Source organism: Hemiscyllium ocellatum, chromosome 25, assembly GCF_020745735.1.
Source record: "Hemiscyllium ocellatum isolate sHemOce1 chromosome 25, sHemOce1.pat.X.cur, whole genome shotgun sequence".
Classification (NCBI taxonomy): Eukaryota; Metazoa; Chordata; class Chondrichthyes; order Orectolobiformes; family Hemiscylliidae; genus Hemiscyllium; species Hemiscyllium ocellatum.
This window is the reverse complement of record NC_083425.1, coordinates 5,239,030-5,257,386: the sequence shown is the minus strand read 5'-3', so window position 1 is coordinate 5,257,386 and position 18,357 is coordinate 5,239,030. Positions and strand designations below refer to the sequence as shown.

General features: G+C 41.6%; 1 protein-coding gene across 8 annotated transcripts in view; it reads left to right on the top strand.

The window, feature by feature from the left end:
• crlf3 (cytokine receptor-like factor 3) overlaps positions 1-18,357 on the top strand; it is a 71,357-nt gene that overhangs the window by 47,352 nt on the left and 5,648 nt on the right. For all 8 annotated transcript variants that reach the window (XM_060844689.1, XM_060844695.1, XM_060844696.1 and 5 more), the window contains exons 3-7: positions 3,094-3,301; positions 3,459-3,543; positions 7,941-8,118; positions 10,415-10,637; positions 10,985-11,117. In XM_060844689.1, coding sequence (XP_060700672.1) covers positions 3,094-3,301; positions 3,459-3,543; positions 7,941-8,118; positions 10,415-10,637; positions 10,985-11,117 — 827 coding nt within the window. The remainder of the gene's footprint in view (positions 1-3,093; positions 3,302-3,458; positions 3,544-7,940; positions 8,119-10,414; positions 10,638-10,984; positions 11,118-18,357) is intronic.

Below are 18,357 nucleotides of genomic sequence, written 5' to 3'. Positions count from 1 at the left end.
CCACATCCACTCTGTCTAGGCCATTCAGTATTCTGACAGTTTCAATTGGATACCCCCTTCCATATCCTTCTAATCTCCAAGTATGGTCCTAGAGTCCTCAAAGGTTCATCATGTTTTAAGCTGCTCATTCCTGGGATCAGTCCTGTGAACCTCCTCTGGACCTGCTGCAGGGCCATTGCATCTTTCCTGAGGTATGGGGTCCAGAAATGTTCACAATACTCTGAATGTTGCCTGATCAGAGCCTTATAAAGTCTCAAAAATACATCCCTGCTTTTCCATCCTAGTCCTTGAGATGAATGATGGCATTGTATTGAACTTCCTAACCACCGACTCAACCTGCAAGTTTACCTTAAGAGAAACATGGACTAGAACTCACAAGTCCCTTTGCACTTCAGATTTCTGAATTTCCTCCCCATTTAGAAAATAGTCTTTATTCTTCCTACCAAAGTGCATGTGAATTTCCTCCAGGCGCTCTGGTTTCTTCCCACTGTCCAAAGATGCACAAGTTAGTTGAATTGGCTGTGTTAAATTGCCCATTGTGTCCAGGGATATGCAGGCGAAGTGGATTAGCCATGGGAAATGCAGGGTTACAGGGATGGCGTAGGGGGATGGATCTGGGTGGGATGCTTTTCGGACAGCTGATGTGGACTTAATAGGCTGAATAGCCTGCTTCCACACCATAGGGATTCTTATTATATCTAGCCCTTCCTTATAACTGAAATCCTGCATTCCTTGCAACATCCTGGTAAATCTCTTCTGAACCCTCTCTAGCTTAATAACATCCTTGTCATAAGGCAACCAGAATGCATTCAGTACTCCAGAAGATGCCTCACCAACATCCTGTACAACTTTAACAATGTCCCAACTCCTATCGTCAAAGAACTGAGCAATGAAGGCAAGTGTGCTGAATGTTGCCTGAACCACCCTGTCTACGTGTGACACAAACTGATCCCTGAGGTCTCTCTTCTACAACACCACCCAAAGTCCTTTCATTAATTATATAATTCTGCCCTTTTTTGTTTTACCAAAATGCAAGATCTCACACTAATCCAAACTAAACTCCATCTGCCAATCCTCAGTCCATTGATACAATTGATCAAGATCTATTTGTAATCTGCAAAAACATTCTTCACTGTCCACTATACCACCAGTTTTGAAATCAGTTGCAAACTTACTAACCTTGTCTTCTTTATTCGCATCCAAATCATTTATGTAAATGGTGCTCAGAAGTGGACCCTGCACCAATCTCTGTGGAACATCGCTGTTGACAGGCCTGTAGTCTTAAAAAAAAACACTCCACCACCTACTCTGTTTCCTGATGTTAATAAACCCTTCTTCAGGAATGAGGAAGGGCTTATGCCCGAAACATCAATTCTCCTGCTCCTTTGATGCTGCCTGACCTGCTGCGCTTTTCCAGCAACACATTTTTCAGCTCTGATCTCCAGAATCTGCAGTCCTCACTTTCTGCTCCTGCTGTTAAGCCAACTTCGTATCAAATTGATAAACTCACCCCAAAATCCATCTGATCTAACTTTACTAATTAGTCTACCGTGTGGAACCTTGTCAAAGACTTTACTAAAAAGTTCAAGTAAACAACATCTACACTTTTCTCTCAGTCTTGGTTACCTCAGAAAACTCAATCAAGTTTCCCTTACACAAAACCATGCTGACTGTCCCTAATTGTTCCTTGCCCCTCCAAATGCATACAAGTCCTATCTTTAAGATGCATCTCCAAAGGCTTGCCCACCACCAAAGTCAGACTATCAGGTCTATAGTTCCCAAGCTTCTCCTTACATCCCTCCTTAAACAAAGGCGCATTAGCCACTCTCAGGTTATCTGGCACCTCACCTGCAGTTGTAGATAATACAAATATTTCTGCCAGGGGCCCCGCAACTACTTCCTTATCATACTGCAATGTCCTGGAGTACACTTGATCAGGTCCTGTAGAATTATCCACCTTTATATTTTCTAAAACTTCTAGCGCTTTCTCTCTGTAATGTGAACTGTTTTTATAACATCAATAATTATGTTCCTGAGTTCTCTAGCTCCATTTCTTTCTCCGCCGTAAAAACTGACAAAATATTTATTTAACATCTCTCCTATCTCTTGACGTTCAACGCAAAGATAATGACTTTGATCTTTAAGGGGCCCTACTCTCTCTCAAGTTGCTGCTTTGCTCTTGATATACTTGTAGAATCATTTTGGATCATCTTTAACCTTATCTGTTGAGTCCATCTCCTATCCCCTCTTTTTCTTCCTGATCTCCCTCTTAAGAATGCCTCTACACACTCTTTATTCTGTTAAAGAAATTCATTTGAACCCATTATCTAATGTGATTTTTTTTATTCTTGATTAGAACCTCAATATCTTTATTCATCCATTGTTCCCTAGTCCTACCAGCCTTACCTTGCACTCTGACAGGAACATATTAGCTCCGAACTCAATTGTTATCACACTTTTGAAAGCCTCCCACTTATCAGACATTACTTTACCTGCAAACGGTGTACTCCAATCAACTTTTGAAAGTTCTTTGAAAACAAGGATAAGAATTTTAAAATCAAGATGTTGTCAGATCATAAGCCAATGAGATTGATGAACATTGAGTGATTGGTGTGCAGGACTCACTGCAGAATTTTAGATGAATTAAAGATAACGGTGCAAGGTGGGAAGAAAGCAAGGCAAGCATAATTAAGACATAAAGACATGGATAAGGGTTTCAGCAGCTGACGAACTGAAACAAGTATAGACAGGTAATGTGGAACTTAGTAAAAATAAAAGCAAACTACAGCAGAAGCTGCAATACACTGTAGAGGTGGCAGCATCTAAAGAGAAAGGAGAATGATATTTTAATGTGGAAGTTAGTATTGGATGTGAGAGACAAATTGCTGAGCTGCAAAACACTTTGTGTATTGTGTCTTTTGTCCAGTTAATAATTATGGGGGAAGCTTTTAATGGAAATACTGTTATGCAGATACATTATCAGAAAGCATTGTTCGCCTGTGCAAACCCATGTTGCAGTCGAGATTCCATTTATGATGACTGCAAATCTGTCTCTCTTTTTGTCATGTTGCTGAGTTTGGTTTTTCCTTACAGATCACTGAAAGTGCAGTGCAGACACGTGATGTTTTGAAGAATCACTTTAATGACTTGAAGGCCAGGTTGACCAAGCTGCTAGATGAACGGTTAGTGATGTTGCTCCAGGAAGTGGATAAAATTGAGCAGGAGAGCATCAAGCCCCTCGACGACTGTCAGAAGTTAATTGAGCATGGTGTAAACACAGCAGATGAGCTACTTCGAGAAGGTAAGACCATTAATGCCCAAATGCCTATCAAAACATCAGCGTTAACCAAGGCTTAGTGGGCATTGAAAGTTTTATGATAAAGGCGGAATGGAAATGGACAAAAATTTTGAACTTAAGGGACTGCTCCTAAGCAGATGATTCTTTTACTGTTTTATAGGAGAGGTTGCTGTGTGCTGTGGAACAGCACAAGAGGAGAAACTTGGAAACTTCACTAAAAAAGCTTTGCAAATCCAACTTGACAGGTCAGTATTTTTCTGTTTGAGTTATTTCTCTCTCCCTCTTAAAGGTGAGTGAAGAATAAACAGACAAAATAATAATATGTATAAATAATAGGATAATAATACTAGGGGATTTCAACTGAGCCGATATTAACGGGATAGATAAGGGGTGAAAGATTTAGAGGGGGTCAACGGCAGGAGAGCTTTATAAGTCAACATGTGGAAAGTCCATAAGAGAGAGCAGGACTGGACCTAATTTTAGTGAACAGATCCAGAAAAATTGTCATTTTGGCAGTGGGGGAGCATTTTCATATGCAACCATAATTCAGTATGACTTAAAGTAATTATTGACAAGGACAAACATCTTTTGAATTGGGGAAGGGCCAATTTTAATAAGATGAGACAGGATCTGACCGAAGTGGATTGGGAGCAGCTACTTGCAGGAAAAGGCACATCAGGGTAGTAGGAGACATTCAAACGAATTGGAATGCATGGCCGTAAAGGTGAAGGATGGGACCAAAAGTGCAGAAAACGAAGGATGTCACGGGCTGTGACTCTCTCAGTTTGTTGTTAATCATACATTGGAGGAGAGTGTCAATGATAAGGCTCACATTTAATGTCGATCTCTCTGCTGTCTGAGCAAGCCCTTCTGTTAAGAGCTATCACATTATTGTGGGATGTCATTTTTCCATCCCTGAAGAAAAGGTTTATTAGAACCATAGAAATGATACAATGCAGGAGGTAGTCATATGACCCATGTTGTCCATTTTGAGCCAAAGGCACCCAGATGCCCTTTCTAATTCCATCTTCCTACACATGCCCCATATCCCTACAGTTTACAGCACTTAATATGCAGATCCAGGTACTTTTTGAAAGAGGTTAGGGTCTATGCCTCTGCCATCAACTCCAACAGCAAATTCCAGACACCCACCATCCTCTGTGTAAAACAATGTTTACTCTCACTTACTCCTAGAATTCTTCTACCACTTCATTTGAATTTACGACTCCTGATTTTTGAACACACTGCCATGAAAAACAGATTCCTCCTGTATACTTTATCTCTGCCCCTCGCAATTTTGTGTACCTCAATCATGTCGCACATCCCTGTTCCAAGGAAAACAACCACAATCTTTCTTACCTCTCCTCGTAGCTACAATGTTCTAGCCCTGGCAACATTCTGGTAATCTTCTCTGCACTCTAGCTGGAGCAATTACGTCCTTCCTGTCGTGTGGTGACCAGACTGTGTACAATACTTCAGTTGTGATATGGCCAGTGTCTTGTACAATTTTCATCATTATTTCTACTTCTTCATTGGCAGAGGTACAGAATACAGGAGACCATTCCGAATGCCACCTTTACATTCTTACCTACCTGTATTGCTACCTATAGGGACCTATGCACTTGCTCGCTAAGATCTCCTCTCTCCATCTTCCGCTTTGGATATATTGCCACTTATTATGTATTTTCTTCTACCGTTTGGCCTCCCTAAATGTATTACCTCACATTTATCAGAATTAAACTCCATCTGTCACTTCCCTGCCCACTCCTCCAAACCATCCATGACGTTTTGGAGCTTACTGCTATCCTCTACACTATCCACAAACACAGCCACTTTCAGTCATCTGCAAATTTCCAATTGTACCCCATGTTCAAGTCCAAATCATTAATGTATACTACAAAAGTAGGAGTCTCAATATGAGCCCTGTGGAACATCATATGAAACAGCTTTCCATGCTGGAAGGCAGCCACCAACTGGTTGTTCTTGGTTTTCATTACTGAAAATGTGTTGCTGGAAGAGTGCAGCAGGTCAGGCAGCATCCAAAGAGCAGGAGAATCAACGTTTCAGGCATGAGCCCGAAGAAGAGCTCATGCCCAGAACGTCAATTCTCCTGCTCTTTGGATGCTGTCTGACCTGCTGCGCTTTTCCAATCACACATTTTCAGCTCTGATCTCCAGCATCTGCAGTCCTCACTTTCTCCTTTTGGTTTTCATTACTAAGTCAACTTGGATACAATTCAATACATTACCCTGTATTACATAGGATTTTACTTTTTTGACCAGTCTGTCTTGTGGGACCTTGTCAAATGCCTTACTAGAATCCCAGTAGACAACATCCATTGCGGTACTCTCATCAATCCTCCTTGTCACTTCCTCAAAGAATTCAGTCAAATGTTTAAGATATGACCTTCCCTTAACACAGCCATGCTGACTAGTCCATGCTTTTAAGTATCATTTTATGTGATCTATCAGAATTGATTTTAACAATTTCCCCACCACCAAAGAAAGACTAACTGGCCTTAATTGCTAGGCATTTCCTTTGTACCCTTTCTAAACAACGGAACCACATTTGCATTCTTCCATGCATCTGGCATCTCACCTGTGTCTAGTGAAGATTGGAAAATAATCCTTAGAGCATCTGCTATTTCCTCCTTGAATTCCTTCAGTATCCTTGGGAAGGTTCCATCTGGCCCTGGTTACTTATTCACTTTCAAGGAATTCAAGTCTAACACTTCTCCTCTCATTATGATTATTTTGAACAATGTTTCACACCAGAAGTAATCTTCTTGGATTACTTTATCCACATCATTCCTTTCCTTTGTGAATACAGAGACAAGGAAGTCTTCCCATATCCTCTGCACTTTCACACAAGTTCCTTTCAGCTCTGATAGGTCCTGCCTTTTCCTCAACGATCCCTTTGCTTTTTATATGCTGTAAAGCATTTTTGGGTTTTCCTTTGTGTTGCTTGCTAATTTATTTTTTGCCCTCTTTTTGTTTTCCTTATTTCTTTTTAACTTGATCCCTGTACTACTTAGCTTCATTAGGGGTTATGCCCGAAACGTCGAATCTCCTGCTCCTTGGATGCTGCCTGACCTGCTGCGCTTTTCCAGCAACACATTTTCAGCTCTGATCTCCAGCATTTGCAGACCTCACTTTTTCTTCCCTGTACTACTTATGCTCCTTTCAGCTATATGTACTGTTTTCAGACTATCGTGCACTTCCTTTTTCTGTTTAATCTTCCCTTTTTTTTCTAGACAACCAGGGTGCTCAAGATTTGGCAGTACTATTCTTATTTTTGGAGAGTCATGCTTGTACCACATGGATCTCACGTTTTAATGTTTTCCACTTGTTTTTCCTTTTGCAGTCCTGTCTGGTCCACCTCAACCAAATCACCCCTCTTCTGTAAAAATTTGCCTCCCCCCACCCCCCAGTTGAAAACTTTAACTCTGAATTTATCTGTCCTCTTTTCAGTAATAATATTAGGTCTAACCAAATTATGGTCACTATCCCCAATATTTCAATCATTTCATCCACTTGTCCATCTTCACTTCCCACAACTAAATCCAAAATTGCATCTCCTTTCGTTAGACTTGTCAGATATTGTTTAATAAACTTTCCTGGACACAGTACATGAATTTTTCACTTCAATTTCCCTTATTGTTTGAAAATCAATTGTTGAGATAGTTAGTCGCCTACTATCATTGCCCTCTTATTCCTACAAGCAGAAATTTGTCAAGATGTGTTCTTCTATTTCTCCCCCTCAATATTTGGGAGTGTGTACTCCTAGTTATGTGACTACCTATTTTTTATTTTTAAGCTCAACCCATAAAGCCACTATTTGTTAACCTAAATAAAACAAAGAACTGCAGATGCTGTAAATCAGAAGAAAAGACAGGAATTGCTGGAAAAGCTCAGCAGGTCTGGCAGAAAATGTTTTTCAGCAACTTCTGCTTTTGTTTCATTTGTTAACCTGTTTAGCATATCATCCAGAGTGGCAAAGTGTGGCGCTGGATATCACAGCAGGTCAGGCAGCATCCGAAAAGCTGTCTGACCTGTGCTTTTCTAGCACCACACTTTGCAACTCTGATCTCCAGCATCTGCCATCCTCACTTCCTTCAAGCACATCATCCAGTTGGTTTATTGTGATGATCCAATAATTCATGGTCACCATACCCATTATTAGCTTTTTGATTCACTTGTAAACTGGGAGTAGGCTATTTGGTTCTTCAAGCCTTCTCCATCATTCAACATGATCATGGCTGATTGTCTACCTCAATACTATATTTCTGCTCTCTTCTCATACCCTTTGCCTTTTAAAATCTAAAAATAATCTATTTGTATTTCTTCATGTACTTATTAACCGAATTGAAGTTAACAGTCATGTGCTGTTTTAAACCAGCATCTTCAGATCATTAATCCAGGTCCAGCAGGATAACTATTAAACTCCTGTTACATTAATTTATGAAATTGATATGTAGGGAGTTGTTGGAAATTAAGACCAGGTGTGCTCAAATGGAAAGGTGTTGTCTGATGTAGTTTGGAGATACTGCAGGGGTTTTGGGAAGAAAAGCATTCAACATCAAACACATCCTATTTTCTGAAGTCCTGGTCTGTGTTTACTGAAATGTTCCTTTTCAATTCAGTTTGCCAGAAGTCCCTTCATTGGTGGAAGTACCATGTTTATCAGCTCAGTTAGATGAAAGCTTGCTCAGTTTTGTCAAGGACCGAATCTTTAGCCATGGAGCAATCGCATCTCGCCCTCCTGTTCAGATAGACGAACTGACTGAAAGGCCTGGAGGGATTCTTGTGCGATGGTGCAAGGTGAGAATATCTCCAAAATAGAACTGAATGTGGATCCTGGATGGAGAGATGTCTTCCTTTTTCCCCTTCTCCCAACACTTGTCTCTCTCGCTCCCCCCACGGCCAACATCATCACTGTCCATTACCAAGACAAGCTAATAGGAAAAAAAAAGTGTAGGGGCAACTACGTTCATGTGAAATGGGACTAAAACTTCAAGGTGATTTCAGAGTAAACCCAAAGGCTGTTAACCTTATGAGAAAGGCTGCCACAAAGAACAGGAGTAGGCCAAATTGCTCCAGGAGCCTATTCATCCATTCAGTTAACTCATGGCAGAATGGGCAGCAAGATCCTGTGGTGGATTTGTTGTTCCATTTCTGCCCTTGTGACTATTATCATGCCTCTATTTTCTTATGCTGTTACGCCTGTCTCATGGAACCCTAGTGAATACCGATATCAGTGCATTTTTCCTGAATTTTAACAGGACATGGAACAGAATGAAATTGGATTCTCAATGCGTGTTCTTTCATGTATATTATGCCATCCCCTCACCTTAATCTCTTCTCCCTCTGTACCCTTTATTTGATCACTCATCAAACATGCTTCCTGAACACCATGGGTTGAATGCTGACTAGCTGCTTGTTGACATCCATTTTGAACCGGCAGCTGACGAGTACTATAATGATTTGCTCAGTATTCCATTCCAGGCAGACTCTGATTTGTCAATTTCCTTTGGGGACTGGACAATCAAAGATGGTAGGAACATTTACATGGTTGTTTCCAGATGCTGAGATTGAGGGATAGAGAAGGTTGATTCTTGTCCTAACTGCCATTCTCTTTGACCAGGATTGCCTTTATTTGAGCAAAGAAGTTTTTTCCCATCTACCCTCTTCCCACTCTCAGAAGAATTCTGCATGTGTTTATTGCTTGCCTGAATGATGCATGAATGTTAAAACCATAGAAATGATACAGCACAGAAGGTAGTGATTCGGCCCATCTTGTCCATGCTGAACCAAAGACATTTCTAATCCCATCTTTCTCTACACACCTCATAGCCCTACAGTTTACAGCACTTAAGGTGCAGATCCATCTTCTGAATGAGTTTAGGGTCTCTGCCTCCAACACCAACTCAGGCAGCGAATTAAAAACATTTTTCCACAATGCGCTTGAACCTAACTCCCCTGATTCTGGAACTCTGCGAAGGGAAACAGATTTCCCCTGTCTATTTTGTTACCCCTCATAATTTTGAATACCTCAATCATGTTACCCCTCGGTCTTCTCTGTTCCAATGAAAACAACTTCAACCTCTCTAATCTCTGCTCATTGCTACAGTTCTCCAGCCCTGGCAACATTCTGTGCACTGTATCCAGAGTAATTACCCTCTTCCTGTAATGTGGTGACCAGAACTCTACACACAATCCGGTTGTGGTATTGCCAGTGTCTTGTATAGTTTTCATATTTATATCCCGACTTTTGTATTATATACCTCTGCCAATGAAGGACAGCATTCCATATACTGTCTCTACCATATCTACCTCTTGATTATATTGATTTAAGTGACTTGATGAAGCTTTGATTTGATCAAAAATTGAGATTTCATTTAGAAAAAATGAAACTGTTTCTCCTGGCTGAAGGATCAGTAATCAGAGGTTGCGGATTTTAGGTGATTAACTAGATGATCTTTATGCCATCCTTTCAGATAATGCATTTCACATCTCACAACTTAGTGTGTAAACAGATTAAGTCATTTTCCAAGGAATTTCAATTGTACTTGTGGGGGGAAATACTGTTTGCAGGACTGGTTGGCGGGGGGGGCGGAGGCTGTTGTGGGCAGGAAACATCAGAGGAAAGAAATGAATTAAGAAATGAAAAGATTTGATATGGGCATGTCTGAAGGTGACCACCAGAGGGAGAACAGTTGTATTGATTACAAATATTAAATTAATATATAACCAGAAAATGCTGGAAGCACTCACTGCATTGGCTAGTTCAGTTTTGATTTCAGTTTTTGTCTTTGGTTTCAAAATTGTCTAGATTTGATTTTGCAGTTTTAAATGCAACTGCATCTGGAGTGTTAATAACATTTGGTTTTCCAGTTTCCCTTGATTCAGAGAAGTGTTTGCACTTCACAATGCAAATTCAGGTCAGCATCAATCTGAGGTCTGGAGTGATACTGACGTGGGACTTGAACTTGGGTGGCAGTGGCTCTTCCTGTTCTCTGTGACTCTCTAATGCCAGAGGTTTTACTACTCATTGTCGAGTTTTGACTTTGTAAGTGATGCAGATGGAAGCTAATGGATGTCTTCTGCTTTACTTTAGGTTGATGACGACTTTGTGGCACAAGAATATCGACTGCAGTTCTGTAAAAATTCTACCTGCCAATTTGATGATGTCTACATTGGACCCGATACCGAATTTGTAGTTTTGCACATTGACCCCAATGTTGACTACATGTTCCGTGTTTGTGCACGGGGAGAGGGGCGCATGGAGTGGAGTCCTTGGAGTATTCCGCAGAGTGGGTATACCACTCTGACTGCACATGGTCAGTTCGTGCTCTCTAGATTTCGCTGTTTGATTCCTCCATCCCCAGACATACTTGCTATCATGCTTTCTGATCTTTCAGCTGTGTGGCTTGCTGGTTTGCTTGCTTTCTTGATTTCGATTACCCTCAAGCACTATGAAAGCTAGTTGCCTTAGTCAGTCACTCAGCAAAAATGGCATTAATCTAAGATCTTCATGTAATGTTTAGGATAACAAAAGGATATTAAAAAATGGTGTTGAGGTAGAGTTACACTTCGGGTAACTAAGGGCAAGTTTTTATTTAAGAGAGCTGACTGAAAATTAAATAGACAGGACAACACATTTATTATTATTAAATCTTCTCGATAGAGTGGATCACCGGTTGCGAAGGGTTTAGTCTCAGCAGTCGTAGAGACATGGCACTGCGGAATGATTCTCCTTCATCTGGTGTGTTGTATTCTAAGGAGCCCACTTATACTAGTGGACAGACTCTGACATTTCGGTAAGTACTTTTATGCCATCTTTGTGTAATTTTAAAACACTTTTACTGTAAGTGTAATAGGCTCCAGTGTTGCGTTGACTCCAGCTTAGAAGTCACGTAGTGTTTGATCAAGAGTAGTCAACATGTTAAACAAACTGCCTGGGGACACTGTCAGCAAAATCACAAAGGGCTTCTTAAATGCAAGCGGTCCCCAGTTTATAAATTTCTGACTTAAGAATGTGTTTCTAAATACACATGTAACTCCATACAGCAGGTATATTAATATTAAAGATCTGACATTGCAAATGTTTCCTCATACTCCCCAACCATGAGTTTATATTGTGATCTGCCTTGCATACAAATCAATTTACAAACAGACTGCAGATAAGAGCCCATTAGGGAAGTCTGGTTAGAACTGTACAGGGTGTTAGTGAGGTCTCATCTGGCATAATGTGTACAGTTTTGGTCTCTACTTTTTTTTAAAAAAAGGATGCATTGACATTGGAGGCAGTTTGGGATTCAAGTGGCTAAACCTTGAGATGGAGTTGAATTATCAAGAATGGCTAAATGGATTAGGCACTTACCTCTCATTTTTCTAAGCACTAATGAATAATCTTCACAAAACATACATAATTCTGAGGGGGCTTGACATAGTAGATGCTGAGAAGGTCTCCCAGAAGTAGGGAAACTTGAATTAGGGGAATACAGAGCAACCTCTATTATCTGATTTAGCAATTATCTAAAGATCATCTCAAGGTCCCAATTGAAACATCTCTTTGGAGTGTTTCTATGCTGATCACGTCTTTTGTTTATAATCATTAAAAGTGAACTTGGCTTACTGAAATGCTGCCAAGATCAGTCCTGTACATCGATGGGAGAGCCTGCCTTCCCTCCCTCCCCCCACCATTCCCTGGAGTTCTACGCAGGGGTGTACCCTAAACCTCCTTTTGCCAGATAACCTCTCCAACATTGTCCCGTACAGGGCAAAAGGTGGAAACTGTCAAAAAGTTGCTGTAAAGAGTTTGTGTGCACGCATGCGCAAGCTGTGTTGAGATTCGCCTCCCAAAATAAGCAACAGTCTTACTGTTGGAGTCCAATCTGCAGGGATGGTTAGAGGGCTCGTGGGTGCTGGCAGGAGTGAAAGGGGTGTGGACAGTGGGGGGAGGGGGGCGGTGTTGGAAACAAACCCTGAGAGAGGAAAAAGGAAACTTCAAAAACTTCAGAGGCCCACAGGAGAGGCATTGAATAGATGAACCGAATAATCAGTTATCCAAATGAAATAGTGCCCGCCCAGTGTTCAGATAATCTAGGTTCCTCTATAGTTACACAAGAAGGGGACACTAGTTTTAAAACTGGGATGGAAAGGGATCATTGAATGTCTGGAATTCTGTACCTCAGTTGTGTATGTAAGAGGCTTTTTAAAACTTTAAAGGAGTTGAGGACATTGAGGCCTGTGGAAATTACCCATTATCTGACTGAATGTTGGGCCAGCCTTGAGGGGGTCAAAAGGCCTGCTCCTGTTCCTCTTATGAAAGGTGCTACAGAAAAGCAAATTATGTTCCTTTCCATTTTGTTCTTGGTTTTAAAACCGAGCATTACACCGGAGTAATTAATTTTGAATTTAGATACAGCTTCAGTATATAAAGTGATTTACCCAATTTGCACGTAGCAGTTTCCTCTTAAAGCAATGACCAAACACACCCCTATAAATATTACAATGTTTGTTCATCAGATTCATTACCTCTAATGGCCATGGTACAAATAAACAATGAAGTTGATGCGGATAAAGTGCAGAAATTGTTGCTTTAATAGTCCCTATGAGAGCTGAAGGGCGCAGCAAGAGCATGTAGGGCCCGTTACAGAGGTTAGTGGTTCAAAGCCATTCTCTATTTGAGAGTTCCATGTTGCCAAGTGCATGTCCCACCTGCACCATAGTTTATCTGTAACTACACTCTGTTCTGCACCCTGTATTAGTTGGAGCTAAAAGGAGAGGTTAAATGGGTTGGAACTATTTTACCTGGAGTGTTAGAGGCTGAGGGGCAACGATAAGGTAAATAGATAAGGTCTTTCCCCAGGAGTGGGGGAGTCTAAAACTAGAGGGTGTTGGTTTGAGGTGAGAGTCATAGAGATGTACAGCACGGAAACAGACCCTTCAGTCCAAGTCATCCACGCTGATCAGGTATCCCAAACCATCTAGTCCCACCTGCCAGCACTTGGCCCTTATCCCTCCAAACCCTTCCTATACCCATCCAGATGCATTTCAAATGCTGCAATTGTACCAGTCTCTGCCACTTTCTCTGGCAGCCCATTCTACACATGCACTACCCTCTGTGTGTAAAACTTGCCCCTTTAGATCCCTTTTATATCATCTTTCCCCTATCAGTCACCCTAAACCTATGCCCTCTAGTTCTGGACTCCTTGACTCCAGGGAAAAGACTTTTGCCCACTTACCCTATCCATGCCCCTCATGATTTTATAAGCCTCTAACATCGCCCCCTCAGCCTCTGACGCTCCAGGGAAAACAGCCCCAGACTGTTCAACCTCTCCCTATAGCTCCAGCTTTCCAACCCTGGCAACATCCTTGTAAATCTTTCCTGAACCCCTTCAACTTTCACAACCAGAATTCCACACACTAGTTAGGCCACTTTTGGAATAGTGTCCTGTACAGCTACAGCACTACCTCCCAACTGCTTTCCTTTATTGGTCAGAGTATTATCTTCACTATCCTATCTACTGCAACTCCACTTTCAAAAGAACTGTGAGCCTGCACTCCAAGGTCTCTTTGTTCAGCAACACTCCCTAGGACTTTACCATTAAGTGTATAAGTCCTGCTAAGATTTGCTTTCCCAAAATGCAGTACCTCACATTTATCTAAATTAATCTCCATCTGCCACTCGTCAGCCAATGGTCCATCTGATCAAGATCTCATTGTAATCCAAAGGAAAGGATTTAAAAGGGTTCAAAGGGGTAACATTCAGAGGGTTGTACATGTATCAAATGAGTTGCCAGAGAAAATGGTGGAGGCTGGTACAATAACAACATTTAAAAGACATCTGGATGAGTACATGAATAGAAAGGGTTTAGAAGGGTATGGGCTAGTTCTGGCACATGGGACTAAATTTATTCAGGATAGCTAGTTGGCATGGATGAGTTGGACCAAAGGGTCTGTTTCTGTATATTTGCTGTATGTTTCTATGATTGAGAGTTAGGCACAGGTCATTGCAATCCATGCATTCTACTATTGTTGTTAATAAAAGGATATTTGCGACTTGGTGTCATTCCTACTTGATGTGCCTTCACCACTTGCCTAAGCCATGGCTATTCTTTTATTGAAATCTAAAATTTGGACACCTCATTACAGTTTAAAACTGAAGAAAAGCAGGAGACAATGGCATTGGTGAGAGATACAGAAGCATGAGTGCAAATGTTGCAATTCTCTGCTCCTTCTCTCTCCAGTCCTGGGCCCTGCAGCCTTGGCTTAAATTCTGGGTCTCATTTGCAAATTCATGGGTGTAGGTTTGCTCGCTGTGCCAGACAAGCAAAACTAGCGTCATTTACAATATACCTTGCAAGAACTGTAACAAACACTATATTGGACAAACAGGCAGCAAACTAGCCACCAGGATACATAGAACAATACATCACAGAACAGGCCCTTCGGCCCACGATGTTGTGCCGAACATCTATCCTAGATTAAACACCCATCCATGTACCTATCCAATTGCCACTTAAAGGTCGCCAATGATTCTGACTCTACCACTCCCACGGGCAGCGCATTCCATGTCCCCACCACTCTCTGGGTAAAGAACCCACCCCTGACATCTCCCCTATACCTTCCACCCTTCACCTTAAATTTATGTCCCCTTGTAACACTGTTGTACCCGGGGAAAAAGTTTCTGACTGTCTACTCTATCTATTCCTCTGATCATCTTATAAACCTCTATCAAGTCACCCCTCATCCTTCGCCTTTCCAACGAGAAAAGGCCGAGAACTCTCAACATATCCTCGTACGACCTATTCTCCATTCCAGGCAACAGCCTGGTAAATCTTCTCTGCACCCTCTCCAAAGCTTCCACATCTTTCCTCAAGTGAGGCGACCAGAACTGCACACAGTACTCCAAATGTGGCCTAACCAAAGTCCTGTACAGCTGCAACATCACTTCACGACTCTTGAATTCAATCCCTCTGCTAATGAACGCTAATACACCATAGGCCTTCTTACAAGCTCTATCCACCTGAGTGGCAACTTTCAAAGATCTATGTACATAGACCCCAAGATCCCTCTGTTCGTCCACCTGACTAAGAACCCTACCGTTAACCCTGTATTCCGCATTATTTGTTCTTCCAAAATGGACAACCTCACACTTGGCAGGGTTGAACTCCATCTGCCACTCCTCAGCCCAGCTCTGCATCACATCTAAGTCCCTTTGCAGCCGACAACAGCCCTCCTCACTGTCCACAACTCCACCAATCTTCGTATCATCTGCAAATTTACTGACCAACCCTTCGACTCCCTCATCCAAGTCATTAATAAAAATTACAAACAGCAGAGGACCCAGAACTGATCCCTGCGGAACTCCACTTGTAACTGGGCTCCAGGCTGAATATTTACCATCTACCACCACTCTGACTTTGACTGGTTAGCCAGTTTTCTATCCAATTGGCCAAATTTCCCTCTATCCATGCCTCCTGACTTTCCGCATAAGCCTACCATGGGGAACGTTATCAACTGCCTTACTAAAATCCATGTAAACTACATCCACTGCTCTACCCTCATCCACATGCTTGGTCACTTCCTCAAAGAATTCAATAAGACTTGTAAGGCAAGACCTACCCTTCACAAATCCGTGCTGCTGTCCCTAATCAAGCAGTGTCTTTCCAGATACTCATAAATCCTATCCCTCAGTACCCTTTCCATTACTTTGCCTACCACAGAAGTAAGACTAACTGGCCTGTAATTCCCGGGGTTATCCCTATTCCCTTTTTTGAACAGGGACACAACATTCGCTACTCTCCAGTCCCCTGGTACCACCCCCGTTGACAGTGAAGACGAAAAGATCATTGCCAACGGTACTGCAATTTCCTCTCTTGCTTCCCACATAATCCTAGGATATATCCCGTCAGGCCCGGGGGACTTGTCTATCCTCAAGTTGTTCAAAATGTCCAACACATCTTCCTTCCTAACAAGTATCTCTTCTAGCTTACCAGTCCGTTTCTCACACTCCTCTTCAACAATACGGTTCCTCTCGTTCGTAAATACTGAAGAAAAGTACTCATTCAAGACCTCTCCTATCTCTTCCGACTCAATACACAATCTCCCACTACTGTCCTTGATCGGACCTACCCTCGTTCTCGTCATTCTCATGTTTCTCACATACGCATAAAATGCCTTGGGGTTATCCTTGATCCTATCTGCCAAGGATTTTTCATGCCCTCTCTTAGCTCTCCTAATCCCTTTCTTCAGGTCACTTCTGGCTATCCTGTATCCCTCCACTGCTCTGTCTGAACCCTGTTTCCTCAACCTTATGTAAGCCTCCTTCTTCCTCTTTACTAGACATTCAACCTCCCTCGTCAACCAAGGCTCCCTCACACGACCATTTCTTTCCTGCCTGATAGGTACATACATATCAAGGACACGTCGTATCTGCTCCTTGAAAAAGTTCCACATTTCCACACATCCTTCCCTGACAGCCTATGCTCCCAACTTATGCTCCTCAAATCCTGTCTTACAGCATCGTAATTCCCCTGATCAACTAGCAACAAAAAGACATGACCCACTCACTGATATCCTTACATACAGATGAGGAAGGACACCACTTCGACTGGGACAACACATCCATCCTTAGACGAGCTAAACAGAGACACGCACACAAATTCCTAGAAACATGGCATTCCAACCAGAACATGTTCAACAAACAGATTGACTTGGATCCCATTTACCACTGAGAAAAACAGGAAATGACATCAACCCAAGGAAACCTAAATGCAAATATAAAGTGGGTCATGCCCCCAGTGCTTCATCTGGGGGCTCTCTGATATTACCTAGTATGGTGACAAAATGTCTGAAAAGAAACCTTCCAGCTCAGCGAACAAACTTACATCCAGAACCTCAACCTGAGCTACAAATCTTTGCAAATTCATGTCCCCTCTCCACTCCCTTAAGTACCACGTTTCTGCTCTTCACTCTGCTGATTCCTTCATTTAAACATGACAGTCCTGTCCCATCTCTTCCCTTTTAACCTGCTTTTAAAAAACCTCCCCCAAAACAGATTTGACTTTCAATTTCCAAGTTCTCTTTTAAACTTTCCATTCACTATTCTGCACCTTTTAACATAAGCTCTGTATATAAGGAATACTGTAGAATCGTTGCCCACTTATACTGAGTAGCACATCTGGTATTCTACATTGAGACATTGCAAATGTAAATAATTACAAGCCTTGAAAGTAAGAATTAAAACCATAAGTTTCTGGGTGGGTGTATATAAATAGCAATGCATAAGGATTCAAAATTGAGAGATAAGTGGAATTTAATCTGTAATTATTGTTCCTTTTTGTATTCACAAACCATCACAATCATATTTTTGAGTAACTGAAATTTAGAGGTAATGGTTACACACCATTGTACTTTTAATAATGCATTAAACTGGAAATGTGGGCTAATTTACACTCCAAAGAAGCTGATTCAGCCATATTGCCTCCAGCAATTAAGGTGGTTCCTTGTTCAACACCAGCAAGATAATGAGTAAATTTTGAAGTTTGTTAAACTTTGATGCACTATCTGAAATATTCACTTTCTGCACTACTGACACACAATGGCAGTAATGTACCATTTATAAAGATGCTTAATAGTAATTCATGGTTCCTTTAAAGAGGACCTTTCAGACCTGTGACTTGGAAGACTCAGGGCAAGAGACATGGGAACACCAACAAACCCATTCTCCTCCAGTCCCCCACAGTCCTTTGAAACTGTATTGCTGTTCCTTCCTTTCACCAGTGGGTCAAAATCCCAAAATTCCCTTCCAAACAGCACTGTCAGATGTACCCATACGACATGGACTGCAGCATTTCAACAAGACAACTAGAGATGAGCAATAAATATTGGCCTTGGCAGTGATAACCATATCCTGTAAATGAACAAAGGTTATTGGAGATTGAGCTACTTTCCAGGTTTATAAACCAGCTGTCAATCTATACTTGTTTATGCTTGGTGACAAAAAAAAACTAGTGACTTTTATACCACATCTCTCTACTGTGAGCTTAT